This window comes from Lycium barbarum, chromosome 11, assembly GCF_019175385.1.
Source record: "Lycium barbarum isolate Lr01 chromosome 11, ASM1917538v2, whole genome shotgun sequence".
Classification (NCBI taxonomy): domain Eukaryota; kingdom Viridiplantae; phylum Streptophyta; class Magnoliopsida; order Solanales; family Solanaceae; genus Lycium; species Lycium barbarum.
The window spans coordinates 35,036,156-35,058,325 of record NC_083347.1 but is presented as its reverse complement, the minus strand read 5'-3'; the positions used below and the strand labels follow the sequence as shown (position 1 = coordinate 35,058,325).

The following is a 22,170-nucleotide window of genomic DNA, read 5'->3' as shown; positions in this document are numbered from 1 at the left end:
TTTGCAAACCCTAACTATTTGGTGGATTGAAGAAGAAAGGTACGTTTTGCTCTTGTTTTTGTGTTGTGAACATTTATTCATGTTATGGTATGTTAGTAGGGATGGAAATCATGAAATATAGTATGATTGGAAGTGGGTTGTGTGATGGGTGTTCTAGCCGTGTATATGGGTGTGACAAATAGAATTGATGAATTAATTCTATATTATGTTAGATTGGTATCGAGTGGGGAAAAGAATAAAAATCATCGATACATGTATATGTGTAGTGTAGCCGTGTTTATAGCCTCCAAATTGTAGCAAAGAAGGAATTAATCTCGCTTAGCGTCGTAATGGTTATGGTGATGACTTGTAGGTTAGAAATGAGAATTTAATGTCCCAAATTGACATAGTAAGCGTTGCGGACTGATTTGGAGAACTTTGTGCATTGAATAAAATTTGTATATATAAGAATCATTAACATGTGTATGTGTGTGGCGCGGGCAAATGTGAGTTTTATAATGTGTCGAAGATCGTAATACTATCGCTTAGTATTTTAGTTATCATCGAAACGAATTCTAGTTGGAAATAAGTGTTTAAGTGGCTCAAGATTGATGTTGAGAAATTGTGGGCTGTTTTGAGGCTAGTTGTGCGTTTGACGTAAATTGTATATTTTATGAAAATCATATCGTTATATTGTGGATTGTGGTACAAAACATGACTTGAAAATGAGGAATGGAAAAGGGGACTGTTTTCGGCCAAACAGTGGAAAAATTTTCGGGTCGTTGGAAATATTATGTGGATTGTTTAGAATGTCCTAGAATAATGTGGTAAAGACTCGGGTGGATAATTAAATGTGTGAGCGATGTGGTGGCTTGAATGTGAGCCGTTGAATTGAATATTTGCAAAGTTGTCGAATGATGAAAAAAAGAGCTATTAATGTTATTTTGTCTTCCGAATTTATTATTGATGTTGTTAGGTTGGTTGTTGTTGTTGTTGTTGATTGATACGGCCGAGTTAAATTCTCGGGTAGCCTATTTACAGGGGAAATGCTGCCCAAATTTCTGTAGAATTAAGGGCGAAATTGGAATTTAATGCCCAAAGAGTCTTTAGCTAATGTTTGGCATTTTATGGCTTATTTTTAGATCGTGGGCAGCCCGAATCATAGTTTGGACTTAGCTTGAGTTGGATCATATTGGAGAGCGTTTGAGGTATGTAAAGCAACCTTCCTTCTTTTGGCATGCCTTAGTTTCACATAGGCTAGATTAGAGCTTTAAGGGAATTCCAAATTCTAGATCCGAGCATGTTATGATCCATATATATATTCTTTGTCACTCTTATGTATGTTTTTATGAAATATGAACCATGATGTATTGGAAGTAATCGCTTTCCGAAATTCGCATAGAAAATGTTCACTTTAAGGAATTTTGTAATCTCTGAATGCCATATTTTTTGCATAGAGGCTCGGATCGCTCCAATAATTTTTATAGGAGTTTGCTTGATGTATAATGGGTATGTTTTTCATAGGCGGGCTCAGTTCGGGTCTATACTCGTCCGTGGGTCCCGCGACGCCCTTTATGTAAAATCGACAACTTAGAATCAAAAAGTGATAATTATTATTCCGATTTCGAATATGACTATTTTTCTTATCCTTCGGATTTATAATAATGATTTTATGCATATGATTCCTCACTACTCCGCTCGTGCCTACTATGATATCGTTCACCGGTTCCCGGGCCGGTTCTGTTGTCGTGCGCTTTTTGATACATTCCGGTGTTATGCTGTGTTTATGGTTCACCGTGCTCCTCGCTCGAGGGCCGGGTTCCACTTATGTTTGGCGTTATGCTGTGTTTGGCGTTATGCTGTGTTGTGAAGTGTGACGGGGATTCGGAGATTTGAAACTTTCTGGTGTTATGCTGTGTTGTGGCGCCATCGACAGGCGGGCGACCACATTTTCCAGTGCCCTATGCATAATTTATACTTTGGAAATAAACATTTTGATATGTATTATTTTCTGTATATCTGATTCGATTATTATTCAGATTTATTTCTGTACCTTCTGCTTTGCATACTCAGTACATATTTCGTACTGACCCCCTTCTCCGGGGGCTGCGTTTCATGCCCGCAGGTACAGACGCACAGCCTGGTGATCCACCTGTTTAGGACACCCTTTCTGCTATTCGGAGTGCTCCTCTCTTTCCGGAGCTTATACTTTTGGTATATATATTTATTAGTGCATTTGTATATATTCGTTCATGGGTACGGCGGGGCCGTGTCCCGTCATATGATTCTGTCGGTCTGTTTAGAGGTCTGTGGACATGTTTGTGGGTTAGGGTCTTTCTGTATAGATGTATGTACATGTCGTTTGGGCGATCCCATACGCCGAGGCGGCCGGTCCGCATATGTTGTTTGGGCGATCCTATACGCCGAGGCGGCCGGTCCGCATATGTTTATATATTGCTTGGTTAGCCCTGTGTGACTTTTGTTGGTATTTTCTGCGTGCAGGGTATATTGGATAGTCCGTAAAACAAAGGAAACTCTGCCGAAATTTTCTGGAAATTACCTAAATTTGAAATAAAGTCTTGTTGGCTTCCGCCATATACTAGAATGAGTTGATAGAATTTGAGATAATATTTGATAAATGGGTTCGGGTGCCCAGATCGGGCACTAGTCACGGCCTACGGGGTTGGGTCGTGACAAAAGTGGTATCAGAGTGGTTTGTCCTCGGAGTGTCCACAGATCGTGTCTAGTAGAGTCTTGTTTATCGGTGTGTTGTGCACCACATCTATAAACAGGAGGCTACAGGACATTTAGGATGTTGTCTTTTCTTCTGATCTTAGATCGTGCGATAGAACTTTGCTATTAGGATGATTCTGTTTTGATCTGTTGTTGTTTTTCTTTCAGTGATGCCTCCGAAAAAGGCGACGGCCGTCCAGAAGAAAAAGGGCGTAGTAGGAGAGACCAGCCGGGCTCAGAAGGGTACTCGGACCCTTGCTCAGATGATGCGTGATATTACGTCCCGGCCAGCCGACTCTGCTACGTCTTCATCGTCAGAAGAGTCTGGAGCAGCTTCACCATTAGCTCCAGGGGCTTCAGCTCCCGCGCCTCCAGCTCTTCAGCCAGGGGCGGAGGACAGGACACTGAGAGAGGCTGTGCAGTTATTGACCACTCTGGTAGCGGGACAGGCTCGCAGACGCGGGCGGAGAGATGATGATGATGACGATAGGCGTGACAGCCTGAGGGTTCGAGAGTTTCTATTATGTGGCCCTCCAGAGTTTTACGGGTCTAAGCCCGACGAGGAACCCCATGACTTTATTCGGGGGATGCGGCGCTCACTAGATTTGGTCAGGGCTTCAGAGACTGAGTCTGTTGAGTTGGCTTCGCATAGACTACGGGATGTTGCTGCTCACTGGTATGAGTCCTGGGAGCTATCCAGGGGTGAGGGTGCTACCCCAGCTACTTGGGACGAGTTCGTGACTGCTTTCACTCACCACTTTTTGCCCCCAGAGTTACTGCAGGCGCGGGTTGACCGATTTTTGCATCTGCAGCAGAGGGGTCGGAGCGTCCGTGAGTATAATATGGAGTTTGATTCTTTGGCCCGGTATGCACCTGCCATAGTAGCAGATATGGCCGATCGGATGCACAGATACGTGATGGGGTTAGACCGCTATTTGATTGATGGCTGTATGGCGGTGGCATTGCAGGCAGACATAGATATTGCCCGACTACAGGCTTATGCCCTGGGTATGGAGGACCGACATAGAGCTGATTATTCTAGCAGAGATCGGGACAAGAGGCCGCCCAATAGGGCCAGATTCGCAGGTTATTCTGGAGATTCTCGAGGCGGACAGCCTCAGCAGCAGCAGTCAGGCAGAAATCCTCCTCCGTCAGGCCGGGGTACACAGCCAGCCAGTAGGAGATTTGACAGTGCAGGACAGTCTGGGGCCGGTCAGAGCTCCAGAGCATCAGGGTCACAGATAGCTAGAGGTCCCAGCCAGTCCAGACCACCCAGGCCCCGTTGTTCCCATTGCGGGAAATCGCACCCGGGAGAGTGTTATCGACTTACTGGAGCCTGTTTTTCATGCGGTGGTCAGGGCCATCTTATGCGAGATTGTCCGTTGGCGAGCGGTTCTGGTAGTGTGGCTCAGCCGACGGGGTCAGCCGCTGGTTCATCATCTGCTCCATCAGTTGCACGCCCTGCGGGGCGAGGTATGCCTGCACCGGCGGGACGCGGTCGAGGTCGTGGCAGTGCTTCAGGTTCTAGCGGTCCTTCGAACCGCATTTATGCCTTAGCCAGCAGACAGGACCAGGAGGCTTCGCCTAATGTCGTCACAGGTATATTACTGGTTTTCTCTCGTGATGTGTATGCATTGATTGATCCTGGTTCTACATTATCATTTATATCTCCACTCGTTGCTGATACAATTGGGATAGAATCCGAACCGATAGAGCCTTTTGAGGTAGCTACACCAGTAGGGGACTCTGTTATAGCCAGTCAGATTTATAGAGATTGTTCCGTGATTATCTGTGGCCGCTGCACTAAGGCGGATTTGGTGGCGTTAGATATGATCGAGTTTGACGTGATTATGGGTATGGATTGGCTAGCTTATTGCTATGCTAATGTTGATTGTCAAAAGAAGATAGTCCGATTCCAATTCCCAGGGGAGCCAGTTATAGAGTGGGCAGGTAATACAGTATCGCCGAGGGGTAAGTTTATTTCATACCTCAAGGCTGAGAAAATGATCAGAAAGGGGTATATTTATCATCTGGTCCGTGTTCATGATTTAGAGGCAGAGGCACCGACTCTTCAGTCAGTCCCAGTGGTTAATGAATTTGTAGATGTATTCCCAGATGAGCTTCCAGGTCTTCCTCCCGAACGGGAGATAGAGTTTGCTATTGATCTGTTGCCAGACACTCAGCCTATCTCTATTCCTCCGTACAGAATGGCACCTGCAGAATTGAAAGAATTGAAAGAGCAGCTGAGAGATTTATTGGAGAAGGGTTTCATTCGGCCTAGTACGTCACCCTGGGGAGCTCCGGTATTATTTGTGAGGAAGAAAGACGGCTCGCTGCGGATGTGCATTGATTATCGGCAGTTGAATAAGGTAACCATCAAGAATAAATATCCCCTCCCCAGGATTGATGATTTGTTTGATCAGCTGCAGGGTGCCAGGTACTTCTCGAAGATAGACCTGCGATCGGGTTACCATCAGGTACGGGTACGAGAGGCTGATATTCCCAAGACAGCATTCATGACCCGATATGGGCACTATGAGTTCAGAGTTATGTCTTTTGGGCTGACAAATTCCCCAGCAGTATTTATGGACCTGATGAATCGGGTATTCAGACCGTTCTTGGATATGTTTGTGATCGTATTTATCGATGATATTCTGGTTTATTCTCGGTCAGAGGCAGAGCATGCGGACCATTTGAGGACGGTACTTGGCACACTTCGGCACCAAGAATTATATGCTAAATTTTCTAAGTGTGAATTCTGGTTATCTTCAGTGGCATTTCTGGGACATATTATTGGGGCTGATGGCGTCCGGGTGGATACCCAGAAGATCGAGGCCGTAAAGAATTAGCCTAGACCTACGACGCCGACAGAGGTGCGTAGCTTTCTGGGATTGGCTGATTATTATCGGAGATTCGTGGAGAAGTTTGCTTCCATTTCAGCGCCTTTGACAAGGCTGACTCAGAAGGGAGCTAAGTTTCAGTGGTCAGATGCTGGCGAGCGTAGCTTCCAGTTGCTGAAAGAGAAGTTGACTACGGCTCTAGTCCTGACTCTTCCGGAGGGTCCAGATGGGTATGTGATTTATTGTGATGCCTCTGGTATTGGTTTGGGATGTGTGTTGATGCAGCACGGCAGGGTGATAGCTTATGCTTCCCGGCAGCTCAGAAAACATGAAAAGAATTATCCTACTCACGATTTGGAGCTGGCCGCGGTCATTCATGCTTTGAAGATGTGGAGACATTATTTATATGGGGTTCACGTTGACATTTATACAGATCATAAGAGCCTTCAGTACATCTTTAGGCAAAAGGAGCTGAACTTGCGGCAGCGGAGGTGGTTAGAGTTGCTAAAAGATTATGATGTTGACATTCTCTACCATTCTGGGAAAGCTAATGTTGTGGCAGATGCACTCAGCCGCAAGTCTATGGGCAGCCTAGCAGACGTGCCATCAGAGAGTAAAGAAATGGTTCGCGATATTCATCAGTTGGCTAGTCTTGGAGTTCGCTTGGCTGATTCGGGAGATGTTGGGGTTTCTGTTCGAGGTATTGCTGAGTCCTCTATTACAGAAGATATTAAGCGGCATCAGTATGAGGATCCTATTCTGGCACAGTACAGAGATGCAGCTCTGGCACAAGAGAAGACTCCGTTTGAGATTTCACCTGATGGAGTGTTATTTCACAGAGGCAGATTGTGTGTACCTGACGTTGCAGGGTTGCGGCGACAGGTTATGGGTGAGGCACATTACGCCCGATATTCTGTTCACCCAGGGTCGACGAAGATGTACCATGATCTCAGATGCCTATATTGGTGGGACGGTATGAAAAGAGATATAGCAGAGTTCGTTGCTCAGTGTCCAAATTGCCAGCAGGTTAAGATTTAGCACCAGAAGCCCGGTGGGCTATTGCAGGAGATGGAGATACCGACGTGGAAGTGGGAGGTCATTAATATGGACTTTATTACAGGTTTACCTCGCACTCCACGGAGGTACGACTCCATTTGGGTTATCGTTGATCGGCTGACAAAATCAGCTCACTTTCTTCCAGTCCGGACTACATACTCAGCTGAAGATTATGCCAGGCTATATATTAAGGAGATTGTGAGACTGCATGGAGTTCCTGTGTCTGTTATTTCTGATAGAGGTGCCCAGTTTACAGCTAAGTTCTGGAGATCATTCCAGGAGGGATTGGGGACCCAGGTGAGTCTGAGTACAACATTTCATGCCCAGTCCGATGGTCAAGCAGAGCGCACTATTCAGACATTGGAAGATATGTTGCGTGCCTGTGTTATTGATTTCAGAGGTAGCTGGGATGACCATTTGCCGCTTGTTGAATTCGCTTATAATAACAGCTACCACTCCAGTATTCAGATGGCACCATATGAGGCCTTGTACAGCAGGAAATGTAGATCATCGATCGGTTGGTTTGATGTTGGGGAGACTGAGTTGATTGGCCCAGATGTGGTCCAGCAGGCCGTGGATAAGGTGAAACTTATTCGAGAAAGATTGTTGGCAGCCCAGAGCCGACAGAAATCTTATGCCGATAAGCGACGTCGACCGTTAGAGTTTCAGATTGGCGATTGGGTGTTCCTGAAAGTGTCACCGATGAAAGGTGTTATGCGATTTGGCAAGAAAGGAAAGCTCAGTCCGAGATATATTGGGCCCTATCTGATTATTCGCAAAATAGGAAAGGTGGCCTACGAATTGGATTTGACAGCTGACGTGGGAGCGGTACACCCGGTATTTCATGTTTCTATGCTTCGTAAGTGTGTTGGTGACCCTTCCAGAGTCTTTCCTGTAGATGACATTCAGGTCACAGAGGAGCTATCTTATGAGGAGCCGCCTATAGCCATATTGGATCGCCAGGTAAAAAGGTTGCGGAACAAGGATATGGCTTCTGTTAAAGTGCTGTGGCGGAATAATAACCGCGAGGAAATGACCTGGGAGGCTGAGGAGCAGATGAAGGAAAAGTATCCTCACCTATTTCCAGTACCTTCAGGTAATCCGATTTCTATGTTTAACTATGTTGATTTATGAATGATTAGTATGTGATGGCTATAAAAGAATCTTCCCCCGAATTTGAGTAAGATCCGTAGCATTAATCCAACATTCGAGGATGAATGTTCTTAAGGGGGGGATGATGTTACGTCCCGTATTTTTTTTTATATAGATTAGGACAACCCGGATTAACTATGATAATTTAAGGCCAAGACCATTCCGGGATTCGAAGTCGGGACTTTTGACCATTTGATTTTATTTTGAGATATAAGTTATATATGAAATTGTTGGCATTGAACACTTAGGGAAAATTGGGACCACAATTCATAAAATTGAAATTTAAAATGTGGTGCCAAAAATGCCATGGGGGCCGTGTGAATTAAAAAGGGGTCCCACACATTGTGTGACCAATTTTAATTGGTCCAACACATTGTGTGGACCCAAGGCAATGTGGATATTTTGTGAACCACTTAAAAGATGAAGACCAAGTCTTCATTCCTCATTTATTCACTTCATCACTTAGCACAAAACAAGAAAATAGAGAGCTCCCAACCCCCACTGTTTTCGGCCCAACCTTAGGAAAACCAAATCAAATTCTAGCTTCCCAAAAATTATTTCCTTGGTGTTAACCCACTATATTGAGGTCCCTAAGTAGCGTGGAAGAGTTGTTCGGGTCATCCAACCATTAGTTGTACCCATTTGCAAACCCTAACTATTTGGTGGATTGAAGAAGAAAGGTACGTTTTGCTCTTGTTTTTGTGTTGTGAACATTTATTCATGTTATGGTATGTTAATAGGGATGGAAATCATGAAATATAGTATGATTGGAAGTGGGTTGTGTGATGGGTGTTCTAGCCGTGTATATGGGTGTGACAAATGGAATTGATGAATTAATTCTATATTATGTTAGATTGGTATCGAGTGGGGAAAAGAATAAAAATCATCGATACATGTATATGTGTAGTGTAGCCGTGTTTATAGCCTCCAAATTGTAGCAAAGAAGGAATTAATCTCGCTTAGCGTCGTAATGGTTATGGTGATGACTTGTAGGTTAGAAATGAGAATTTAATGTCCCAAATTGACATAGTAAGCGTCGCGGACTGATTTGGAGAACTTTGTGCATTGAATAAAATTTGTATATATAAGAATCATTAACATGTGTATGTGTGTGGCGCGGGCGAATGTGAGTTTTATAATGTGTCGAAGATCGTAATACTATCGCTTAGTATTTTAGTTATCGACGAAACGAATTCTAGTTGGAAATAAGTGTTTAAGTGGCTCAAGATTGATGTTGAGAAATTGTGGGCTGTTTTGAGGCTAGTTGTGCGTTTGACGTAAATTGTATATTTTATGAAAATCATATCGTTATATTGTGGATTGTGGTACAAAACATGACTTGAAAATGAGGAATGGAAAAGGGGACTGTTTTCGGCCAAACAGTGGAAAATTTTTTGGGTCGTTGGAAATATTATGTGGATTGTTTAGAATGTCCTAGAATATTGTGGTAAAGACTCGGGTGGATAATTAAATGTGTGAGCGATGTGGTGGCTTGAATGTGAGCCGTTGAATTGAATATTTGCAAAGTTGTCGAATGATGAAAAAGAGAGCTATTAATGTTATTTTGTCTTCCGAATTTATTATTGATGTTGTTAGGTTGGTTGTTGTTGTTGTTGTTGATTGATACGGCCGAGTTAAATTCTCGGGGTAGCCTATTTACAGGGGAAATGCTGCCCAAATTTCTGTAGAATTAAGGGCGAAATTGGAATTTAATGCCCAAAGAGTCTTTAGCTAATGTTTGGCATTTTATGGCTTATTTTTAGATCGTGGGCAACCCGAATCATAGTTTGGACTTAGCTTGAGTTGGATCATATTGGAGAGCCTTTGAGGTATGTAAAGCAACCTTCCTTCTTTTGGCATGCCTTAGTTTCACATAGGCTAGATTAGAGCTTTAAGGGAATTCCAAATTCGAGATCCGAGCATGTTATGATCCATATATATATTCTTTGGCACTCTTATGTATGTTTTTATGAAATATGAACCATGATGTATTTGAAGTAATCGCTTTCCGAAATTCGCATAGAAAATGTTCACTTTAAGGAATTTTGAAATCTCTGAATGCCATATTTTTCGCATAGAGGCTCGGATCGCTCCAATAATTTTTATAGGAGTTTGCTTGATGTATAATGGGTATGTTTTTCATAAGCGGGCTCAGTTCGTGTCTATACTCATCCGTGGGTCCCGCGACGCCCTTTATGTAAATTCGACAACTTTGAATCAAAAAGTGATAATTATTATTCCGATTTCGAATATGACTATTTTACTTATCCTTCGGATTTATAATAATGATTTTATGCATATGAATCCTCACTACTCCACTCGTGCCTACTATGATATCGTTCGCCGGTTCCCGGGCCGGTTCTGTTGTCGTGCGCTTTTTGATACATTCCGGTGTTATGCTGTGTTTATGGTTCACCGTGCTCCTCGCTCGAGGGCCGGGTTCCACTTATGTTTGGCGTTATGCTGTGTTTGGCGTTATGCTGTGTTGTGATGTGTGACGGGGATTCGGAGATTTGAAACTTTCTGGTGTTATGCTGTGTTGTGGCGCCATCGACAGGCGGGCGACCACATTTTCCAGTGCCCTATGCATAATTTATACTTTGGAAATAAACATTTTGATATGTATTATTTTCTGTATATCTGATTCGATTATTATTCAGATTTATTTCTGTACCCTCTGCTTTGCATACTCAGTACATATTTCGTACTGACCCCCTTCTCCGGGGGCTGCGTTTCATGCCCGCAGGTACAGACGCACAGCCTGGTGATCCACCTGTTTAGGACACCCTTTTTGCTATTCGGAGTGCTCCTCTCTTTCCGGAGCTTATACTTTTGGTATATATATTTATTAGTGCATTTGTATATATTCGTTCATGGGTACGGCGGGGCCGTGTCCCGTCATATGATTCTGTCGGTCTGTTTAGAGGTCTGTGGACATGTTTGTGGGTTAGGGTCTTTCTGTATAGATGTATGTACATGTCGTTTGGGCGATCCCATACGCCGAGGCGGCCGGTCCGCATATGTTGTTTGGGCGATCCTATACGCCGAGGCGGCCGGTCCGCATATGTTTATATATTGCTTGGTTAGCCCTGTGTGGCTTTTGTTGGTATTTTCTGCGTGCAGGGAGAGATAGGAGTCAAGACTCTTATACTCTCCCCACCATCAGTATATAGGGATAGAATATTTGTGTCAAAATGTTTTTCCATCAAGGGGTGAAATTTTTTAAAGAACTCTTTAGCTTCACTTTTATGTTTTAATGTGTAGATCCAAGTGTAGCTTGTGTACTGATCAACAAAGATGCAATAATATAATTTCTTATCAAGAGATAAAATTGGGGAGGGCCCCCACAGATCACTAAAAAGAATTTGAAGTGGTTTAGAGCTATCCAGAGTTAATTGACTGAAAGGATGTAGATGGGATTTATTAGATAAGCAAGAATTACAATAAGAAAATTTGTCTCGCTCATGGAAGGGTAGCGAGAATTTATTTAAAATAAACCTAAGAACTCTAGAGTGGGGATGACGCAATCGTTGATGCCAAGCAGTGATAGGAGTGGATATGGTGGACATCTGAGCTTGGGGACGTGAGACAGGCCACTTATATAGTCCATTGTTCTCCCGGCCGTGCACCAACGGTTTCTGCGTTTGCAGATCCTTCACAATAAAATCAAAAGGAAAGAATTCAATAGACTTTAGGTTGTCTTAACAAAATTTAGAAATAGTGAGAAGTTTGCGTTTAATGGATGGGGCACACAGAGTGTGGGTTAACGTAAAAACATTATTTGATGCATTTAACTGAGTAGAACCAGTGTGAGAGATAGGAATTTTGTTACCATCACCCATGGAGGCATCCTCGTTACCGTGGTACAGCCGTAGGTTGTGTGGCTCCGTTGTGATGTGATGGGTGGCTCCTGAGTCGACTATCCAAGGGTTGGTAGTTGCAGTGAATCCAGAGGCATAGTGGGCTCGGTCTTCAAGGTGATTATGTGACTTTGAGCGGCAAACATTTGCTGTGTGGCCAATCCTGTTACAGAGTTGGCATCGAGTGACAGTATTTGAGTTCATGTTTAACTGCCACTGTTGTTGAGTGATGGGGCGTGGATTCTGGCGCCGTTACTGAGAGTTGTTGTTCTGCCTACGGGTGTTGTGATTATTGGTGTTAGGTTTGGTGGGAGTGGCAACTGCAGCGGTTATGGGGCTGGATAGCTTCTTAGCATCCTCTTGACGGAGAAAAAGTTCATGATCAAGTAGTTTTTCAAACAATTCTTCATAGGTGATAGTCGTGTCACGTGCACGGATGGCAGCAGAGATCTCACGGAACTCAGGTTCTAGACCACTGAGTATTTTGACGATGAGTTCAGGGTTGGACACAGGGGCACCGGCAGTGGGTAACTCATCTGAAAGAGACCGAATGGTGTGAAGATATTTGGTGATGGAGCGAGTATCCTTAGTGACGCGGGCAAGTTGATCACGCAGGCTGAAGACTCGGGTTTGGGACCTGTTAGCATAAGTGGTATGCAAAGCATCCCAAACTGTTTTTGACGAGTCGGCTGCAGCAACGGTGGAGGCAATGGTGGGGTCCACAGAAGCCATAAGGGCGTTCTGCATGAGTTGGTCATGGCGGAACCAAGGTAAAAAAGTAGGATTGGGAGATACATTCGTGCCAATGGTGATAGTGTGAGATGGAGCTGGAGTAGTCCCGTCGATATGGCCGAAGAGGTTGTAGCCATACATAAGCATGGAAAATTGAGCTTTCCAGGTGGCGAAGTTGTCACTACCATCAAGTTTGATGGGTAATTGGGAAGCAGGATTGAACTGAATAATGATGTTGGTACCGGTTGTGTTGTCAGCATTGACAACACTGAAATTGTTTCCGTTACCGTTGGTACCCATTTGAGTGTTTTGGAGAAGAGAGAAGGAGAAAAAAAAAGGTTGGATCTTTACTCGTTAGAGTTGTATTGGCTGTGATACCATATGAACACTTGAAGATGTGCTGGAAAATTGTATCAGTTATTGAACGCAGGAAGCGTATTAAATAGAGTTACAGGGAAAATAAGAAGACTCCTAATTAAACATTAATTAAGTATTTTAACTAAACAGTGACTGCTGAAGATAAACACAAGATAAATACTGCTACTGATGAACCTAACAGTACTAAACCATATCCAAACAGTAGCTAATGCAAACTGTTCCAATAGTAATTAACTAAATTCATTTTACCACAATTTTTGGAAAGATTCCATTTTGTATCATTGATCGGGTGAATTTAATTGCGTGGAATGATTGAAGCGTGATGTCATCAGAATATACCTTAGGAAACCGAAAAATTTCTTGAATTATAATCAACAAGTTTCAGTAGAGAATTGGAGGATGATATTGGTTTTGGTATTATAGGCTGCTGTCACAAAGCTAACTGAAACGAATGTAGACTAGGATAACCAGATAATGGGAAGATAGGGTGCATGGATTCAAGGAGATGTTATTTCATTCTATGGATTCACTTCCGCATTCTACTTTTCCGTTTTAGGGATTATATGCTTTTTAACCAGAAAATTCAGGTTCGGTGGTTATACGTTCCATTATAAATGTTGTTTTAGTTATATGACCAATTTCACATGATGTCTTTATGTTAAGACCTATAAGAGTGGTACTCCTACATAGAGTACAACGTGAACATTAAAATCTTATCACGCTTGCTATCCTTTAAAGCTTCTGTGTTGTCTGGTCTTCCAGAATATTTAACGTCAGATCATTGGTCGCCTTTATCCACTGATAACGTTCTGTCTCCTCTATGGTTTGTCTACACAATAAGAATAGTATATTAAACTTCTGAAATGATCCCGAAAAAAGACCACAATTATATCTAATCACACTGAACCTTGAGCGCAAGAAATACAAATATTTGAAGGTTTATCTATTGAGAAAGAGAGTTACTTTCTGTAGACTTCAAGGTGTTATATCCTTTAGGTTGCTATGAAAATGGAACATAAGTGTGCGATTCTTGTTCCATCTCAACATTGTTGCCAGCCTTTGTCATACTTGTTGTATGGCCATAATTTGAGAAATAGTGGACAAATAATCTGAATACGTAAGTTGAGGTAGAACACATCGAGTTGAATATGAAAGATATTATGTGTGCAGAGCTTAGGGATGATTTGATAACCTAATATAGCGTTTGAAGTTGAAAATTTATACATAAGATTTGCAAATTAAATATCTTAAATCCTTGGTTAAATTACTATCAAGTTTTAAGTGAAAATCAATTGAAAGACCCTAATTGCTGCAAATGTTAAATCATTAATACTCATAGCATATCTCCCATAAATCAACCATAATCTCATATTTGAAAGTAAACATTTCTTCAACTATCTAATTGGCTACCATAGTAGATAGTTTTTATTTAATAAAAATATAACCTCGGCTAAACTATTTTTTGTGCTATTAGTTAATTAAAGGACCGTTAAATTTTTTAAGAATCTATAAGATTCTATTTCAGTTTTTCCATATATATTGAAGCACATGCACGCAAACATAACTTTTTCAGAAAGTTCAGTACTAATGCTTCAGCTTTCATATTCCAGTTAAAAGCAATTCCTTAATGGAGTACTAAAATTCTAGGATTTTATGCAGTTTATTAAAGTTCAAATCTTTTTTCTCCAAAACTCTTCTGGATCTTGCCTACTTTATCAGGTTCCTTAGGATACTCAAAACTGCACATCTCTTATGTTGCTTCCGTGTTAGATAAAGTTCTCTTTATAGGAAAAATTATTGTGGCTAGTTTTTGGTATGCCTTAATGGAGGGAGGGTGGGTCGGTTGTCTTGCAAGTCCTACACCGAGTAGCTGATTTCCCTTAAAAAGTGTTTTTCATGAATGCTCGAACCTAGAAATTACTGGCTCTACTTATCTAGAGATAATATCTAATACGGCAAAGGCTCAAATATGCCCCTAAACTATACGAAATTGCACACATTTGCCCGTCGTTAAAAGGTTGGTGCAAGGATGCCCCTAACATTTTTTTTTTTGCTATATATGCCCTTGAGTTAACGGAAAATTTTGGAGGACATATTTGTTCAGTTCGCATAGTATAGGGACATATTTGAGCCTTTGAAATTCCTGAATATTACGGCACAAATAGTTCTCAGATTTTTTTGTAGTGCACTTTATGCTAGCCAATAATTTATTGCAACTGCATTTTGAAACTCCATACTTATTGTACAACCCCTCACTTTTCTCTCTTATTCTTTCACTTGTTTATGAAATGTCGGAAGCTTCGAGTTCTTCAAATAGCTATGGAAGGGTTTGTGGATGTGGAGTTGTGGAAGGGTTTGTGGACGTGGAGTTACTGCACTCCATCTCACTTATGAGCTTCAAATAATTCTACTAAATTTCGGTTATGCGTGAAATTCACGAAAGAGTCAAACCACATTGAATGTTATGTAAGAAACTGTATAAATGGTTAAGATGTGATACTCTTTCTATTATTATTATTATCAAAATTTTGAGCACCGCGGGAGACATTTTTTCATTTGTGTTACGTCCCGTATTTTTTTTATATACATTAGGACAACCCGGATTAACTATGATAATTTAAGGCCAAGACCATTCCGGGATTCGAAGTCGGGACTTTTGACCATTTGATTTTATTTTGAGATATAAGTTATATATGAAATTGTTGGCATTGAACACTTAGGGAAAATTGGGACCACAATTCATAAAATTGGAATTTAAAATGTGGTGCCAAAAATGCCATGGGGGCCGTGTGAATTAAAAAGGGGTCCCACACATTGTGTGACCAATTTTAATTGGTCCAACACATTGTGTGGACCCAAGGCAATGTGGATATTTTGTGAACCACTTAAAAGATGAAGACCAAGTCTTCATTCCTCATTTATTCACTTCATCACTTAGCACAAAACAAGAAAATAGAGAGCTCCCAACCCCCACTGTTTTCGGCCCAACCTTAGGAAAACCAAATCAAATTCTAGCTTCCCAAAAATTATTTCCTTGGTGTTAACCCACTATATTGAGGTCCCTAAGTAGCGTGAAAGAGTTGTTCGGGTCATCCAACCATTAGTTGTACCCATTTGCAAACCCTAACTATTTGGTGGATTGAAGAAGAAAGGTACGTTTTGCTCTTGTTTTTGTGTTGTGAACATTTATTCATGTTATGGTATGTTAATAGGGATGGAAATCATGAAATATAGTATGATTGGAAGTGGGTTGTGTGATGGGTGTTCTAGCCATGTATATGGGTGTGACAAATGGAATTGATGAATTAATTCTATATTATGTTAGATTGGTATCGAGTGGGGAAAAGAATAAAAATCATCGATACATGTATATGTGTAGTGTAGCCGTGTTTATAGCCTCCAAATTGTAGCAAAGAAGGAATTAATCTCGCTTAGCGTCGTAATGGTTATGGTGATGACTTGTAGGTTAGAAATGAGAATTTAATGTCCCAAATTGACATAGTAAGCGTTGCGGACTGATTTGGAGAACTTTGTGCATTGAATAAAATTTGTATATATAAGAATCATTAACATGTGTATGTGTGTGGCGCGGGCGAATGTGAGTTTTATAATGTGTCGAAGATCGTAATACTATCGCTTAGTATTTTAGTTATCGTCGAAACGAATTCTAGTTGGAAATAAGTGTTTAAGTGGCTCAAGATTGATGTTGAGAAATTGTGGGCTGTTTTGAGGCTAGTTGTGCGTTTGACGTAAATTGTATATTTTATGAAAATCATAACGTTATATTGTGGATTGTGGTACAAAACATGACTTGAAAATGAGGAATGGAAAAGGGGACTGTTTTCGGCCAAACAGTGGAAACATTTTCGGGTCGTTGGAAATATTATGTGGATTGTTTAGAATGTCCTAGAATATTGTGGTAAAGACTCGGGTGGATAATTAAATGTGTGAGCGATATGGTGGCTTGAATGTGAGCCGTTGAATTGAATATTTGCAAAGTTGTCGAATGATGAAAAAGAGAGCTATTAATGTTATTTTGTCTTCCGAATTTATTATTGATGTTGTTAGGTTGGTTGTTGTTGTTGTTGTTGATTGATACGGCCGAGTTAAATTCTCGGGGTAGCCTATTTACAGGGGAAATGCTGCCCAAATTTCTGTAGAATTAAGGGCGAAATTGGAATTTAATGCCCAAAGAGTCTTTAGCTAATGTTTGGCATTTTATGGCTTATTTTTAGATCGTGGGCAACCCGAATCATAGTTTGGACTTAGCTTGAGTTGGATCATATTGGAGAGCGTTTGAGGTATGTAAAGCAACCTTCCTTCTTTTGGCATGCCTTAGTTTCACATAGGCTAGATTAGAGCTTTAAGGGAATTCCAAATTCGAGATCCGAGCATGTTATGATCCATATATATATTCTTTGGCACTCTTATGTATGTTTTTATGAAATATGAACCATGATGTATTTGAAGTAATCGCTTTCCGAAATTCGCATAGAAAATGTTCACTTTAAGGAATTTTGTAATCTCTGAATGCCATATTTTTCGCATAGAGGCTCGGATCGCTCCAATAATTTTTATAGGAGTTTGCTTGATGTATAATGGGTATGTTTTTCATAGGCGGGCTCAGTTCGGGTCTATACTCGTCCGTGGGTCCCGCGACGCCCTTTATGTAAATTCGACAACTTTGAATCAAAAAGTGATAATTATTATTCCGATTTCGAATATGACTATTTTACTTATCCTTCGGATTTATAATAATGATCTTATGCATATGATTCCTCACTACTCCGCTCGTGCCTACTATGATATCGTTCGCCGGTTCCCGAGCCGGTTCTGTTGTCGTGCGCTTTTTGATACATTCCGGTGTTATGCTGTGTTTATGGTTCACCGTGCTCCTCGCTCGAGGGCCGGGTTCCACTTATGTTTGGCGTTATGCTGTGTTTGGCGTTATGCTGTGTTGTGATGTGTGACGGGGATTCGGAGATTTGAAACTTTTTGGTGTTATGCTGTGTTGTGGCGCCATCGACAGGCGGGCGACCACATTTTCCAGTGCCCTATGCATAATTTATACTTTGGAAATAAACATTTTGATATGTATTATTTTCTGTATATCTGATTCGATTATTATTCAGATTTATTTCTGTACCTTCTGCTTTGCATACTCAGTACATATTTCGTACTGACCCCCTTCTCCGGGGGCTGCGTTTCATGCCCGCAGGTACAGACGCACAGCCTGGTGATCCACCTGTTTAGGACACCCTTTCTGCTATTCGGAGTGCTCCTCTCTTTCCGGAGCTTATACTTTTGGTATATATATTTATTAGTGCATTTGTATATATTCGTTCATGGGTACGGCGGGGCCCTGTCCCGTCATATGATTCTGTCGGTCTGTTTAGAGGTCTGTGGACATGTTTGTGGGTTAGGGTCTTTCTGTATAGATGTATGTACATGTCGTTTGGGCGATCCCATACGCCGAGGCGGCCGGTCCGCATATGTTGTTTGGGCAATCCTATACGCCGAGGCGGACGGTCCGCATATGTTTATATATTGCTTGGTTAGCCCTGTGTGGCTTTTGTTGGTATTTTCTGCGTGCAGGGTATATTGGATAGTCCGTAAAACAAAGGAAACTCTGCCGAAATTTTCTGGAAATTACCTAAATTTGAAATAAAGTCTTGTCGGCTTCCGCCATATACTAGAATGAGCTGATAGAATTTGAGATAATATTTGATAGATGGGTTCGGGTGCCCAGATCGGGCACTAGTCACGGCCTACGGGGTTGGGTCGTGACAATATGTCATAAGTCTAATATAAGTTATATCCTTTTTTATATTTATGTTTTATTGCGGTAGTTGTTGCATCCATTATTGTGTAGATATTGGGACTCAGAAGACAAAAAATATCCAGAAAGAACAACAAATTGAAAAATAACAATGGTATTATCATTAGTAAAAAAATCTTTTGAAAAGGGGAAATGATGCTCTTGTTGTGAAAACAGTCTATAAAAGATGTTTGTAATTGCATATGCTCTTTTAGTTGTATAATTTTGATGTAATACAATGGTGGATGGATTGTAATTACAAATGTTTTTTTTATGTTTTGGAATGCAATGATCTTTTGTGTCATAATATTCAGGAATTTCAAAGGCTCAAATATACCCCTATACTATGCGAACTGAACAAATATGCACTCCAATATATTCCGTTAACTCAAGGGCATATATAGCCAAAAAAAAAAAAAAAAAAAACGTTAGGGGCATCTTTGCACCAACCTTTTAACGACGGGCAAATGTGTGCAATTTCGTATAGTTCAGGGGCATATTTGAGCCTTCACCGTATCTAATATCAACTCTAATCACTGTTTTGATTGACTTATTTTAGGTACTTTTAAGCCAAAATAGCTTTTAAGAACTTTTGTAGTGTTTGGGTAAGATAAAAAAATGCTTTTAAGAACACTTGCTTTTAAGCCAAAATAACAAAATAACCCAAAAGCCGTATACATTAGGATTCCTAACTTATGGCTTATATATGCTTATAAGCCATAAATTATATGCCCATCCATATAGGCTCTAAGACCTCTCATCATCTATGCACATAACTGAAATAACGGGTGGTCCCAAATTGCTAGTAGGCGTCTCTGGCATTTACTCTTCCATCAATTAAAGTTTGCTCTCATGTTTTGTAATTCTCGAAGTAGCATGAAAGTAATTAATTCAATGTAATTTACCAGAAATCTGAAGAACAAATTCTCTTCCACACCATCGATCTGTGAATTCAGTTGCCTAGAATTATAGAAAGACAATGCAATGGTGATCTATCTATGAAAACCAAAGAATTTTTTAATTTCAATCAACAAATTTCACTAGAAAAGAATAAAGAATACTGACCAGAAGGATGTAGAGGTGATAACTAATGTTAGACCCGCGAGAAGACCTTTGATGTTTGTGTTGAACGCCATTGCATATGTCAGTAAAAAAAAAATAGCGATCTAGATTCACGAAATGTGTATCACATGCAGTCCCCCCACTCCACCCTCCGAAGAAAAAGAAGGAGAAGAAACTGCTCTAGAAAAAAAGAAGAGAGAAGTACATAGTGTGAACTGAGACATTGTAAGATCACCTAGATTTCTTGGATTAGATTACATTAATTACTCTTTGGCACTTTCTCCTGAGGCATTTAATTTTTTTTCCCTCTTTGGTTGTCAACTTTGTTACTCGAATCATCTTCCAGCGATCAACTGTCACAGTAAACTCGTTGTCCTTGTCCCCTCCCCCATTTAATCTCTATTCTTCACGAGTATCTGTTAAGTAGTTGAAATAAAATAGAGTGGGAGAGAAAGAGAGAGAAGAGAAGAATAAGAGAGATAAAGGTGTCCTTCAAAGATTATTGCCCAAAGCGGAAGCCAAACCTACTTTGATGATTTCAGAAAGAATCCAAAGGCCCTCCTTGGTTGAAACTTGACAATCCCAGTTCTTCTTCTTCTTATACCGAAAACACAACATAAATAGCTACCCTTATACTAGTACAGACAGAAAAACAGAAATAAAAAAGAACTATGTTTATAAGGAAAACCAAGAAAAAGTAGAGGCAGAACTTTTATAGATACAGAAGAAAAGATTCTTTTAGCTCATTCCGATCAGCTTCTCCCTTCATTTTATTCAATTCTCTTGTGAGGAAGAGCACAGGGTTGAGAATCCAGATCAGAGCAAGGCTGCGGAAATGGTGGTGCTTCTTTTAGGTTTGGATCAGCGTCATGCTGGGGATAATTCTGATTCGAGCCCTCTCATTCGTTGCTCTAGGTCAGATTATGGTGCCGTAGCATCTTTGGATAGTAGCTTTCGCTCATTAATCAGGAGAGGCGAACTTTACAGATTGTAGAGGCAAAATGGTGTGGTTGAGCATTGGGTTTATAGCTCCTTCCAGCCGCTTGAATGGGATGTTTTCGACCCTAGTCACCGCCGTTGGATGCATGTGCCAACTATGAATGCCAGTGAATGCTTTAGGTTATCTTACAAGGAGTCTTTGGCAATTGGCATGGAACTGCTTGTGTCTGGAAAAGGGATCTTGTCACCTGTCATTTATCGTTACAGTTTATTGACAAATACATGGTCATCTGGAATGCAGATAGTTGCACCAAGATGTTTGTTTGGTTCTGCCAGCCTTGGGAAGATTGCCATTCTAGCTGGTGGTTGTGATTCACAAGGCAATATCCTCAACTCAGCTGAACGTTATAATTCGGAGGCAGGAACATGAGAGAGTTTACCAAGTATGAACAAGCCACGTCAGATGTGTTTTGGGGTATTCATGGATGGGAATTTTTATGTAATAGGAGGCATTGGAGGAGACAAATCAAAGTGGTTGACTTGTGAGGAGGAGTATGATCTGGAAACAGAAACATGGAGTGTAATCCCAAACATGTCTCCTAATGCAAATAGGAATGATATGCGTGCTACATCTGGAGCACCTCCATTGGTGGCCGTTGTAAATAATGAATTGTATGCTCTGCTGATTATGCTGACATGGAGCTGAGGAAGTATGACAAGCAAAATAATATATGGGTTACTGTAGGCCAACTGCCTGAAAGAGCAACTTCTATTAATGGTTATGGTTTGGGTTTTCGAGCATATGGTGATAGGCTAATTGTAATCGTAGGGCACGAGACTGCAGGTGCAGAATATGTTGAAGTGAATTCGTGGATCCCAAGTGAAGGGGCACTACAATGGAACTTACTTGGCCGGAAGCGATCATTTGGTAGCTTTGTGTATAATTGTGCTATCATGGGATGTTGATCTTACATCTCAGTCTTTTTGTCCTTGTTGTTATCTTAATCCATCTTTCTACCTGTCTTAACTTCATGTTTGAGCTTTGTCAGCAATCTCTATTGTTGTAATGCAACCCGTACTTAAGGGGAAAATAAAGGATAATTAAACTCAATGATGTTTGCTGACGGTCGAAGTCCTATCTCATCTCATCTTTCTTTATATGATTGGCATGCTTGAAAAATAGTTGAAACTTCGTGAAATCGCAACATTACTTCTAGAAATTTAATGGAAATTGGCTGACCTTTCACATGATGAAAGGTTCGGTATTTTACGTAGACACATGTGTGTATTTTACGTGATCTTTTTATTCATTCCTCTGAAGTTTTCCAGCAAGAGTTTAGTTAAATCACCCATAAACTCATTGCATTTGTTATTTTCTTTCTACATCTAAGTCTCAAAGCATCTAGTACTGGAACGTAGGGAGGATGGATGCACCTCCAATTTTGCTACAAAGAGGAGAAGAGGAAAAGAAAGTGAAGTGCATTATACTTTAAAAATCTTTGAGGCTTGTTTCTTATGCATTGGAGAATCAGGGCAGCGTTGCATTCACTTCTGTTGGAAGAATCTTAACCTGTTACATCCTTCTCTAATTTGAATTGGAAAATGATATCAAAGAACCAAA

General features: G+C 41.0%; 1 protein-coding gene, 1 long non-coding RNA gene and 1 pseudogene across 2 annotated transcripts; 1 reads left to right on the top strand and 2 right to left on the bottom strand.

Annotated features, from left to right (window-relative positions):
• Window positions 1-11,872: 11,872 nt before the first annotated feature.
• On the bottom strand, window positions 11,873-12,652 carry LOC132619722 (uncharacterized). The gene has a single exon (XM_060334541.1). It carries the CDS (start codon window positions 12,650-12,652, stop codon window positions 11,873-11,875), a length of 780 nt encoding a protein of 259 aa, XP_060190524.1.
• A 661-nt stretch (window positions 12,653-13,313) lies between these two features.
• Window positions 13,314-19,822, bottom strand: LOC132618667 (uncharacterized). The gene is made up of 3 exons (XR_009574245.1): window positions 19,614-19,822; window positions 19,454-19,508; window positions 13,314-13,559 (listed from the first exon to the last, which is right to left on the bottom strand). It is a non-coding gene; the product is annotated as an uncharacterized LOC132618667 (long non-coding RNA).
• A 237-nt stretch (window positions 19,823-20,059) lies between these two features.
• LOC132618666 (F-box/kelch-repeat protein SKIP11-like) lies at window positions 20,060-21,680 on the top strand (annotated as a pseudogene).
• The last annotated feature ends 490 nt before the right edge of the window (window positions 21,681-22,170 follow it).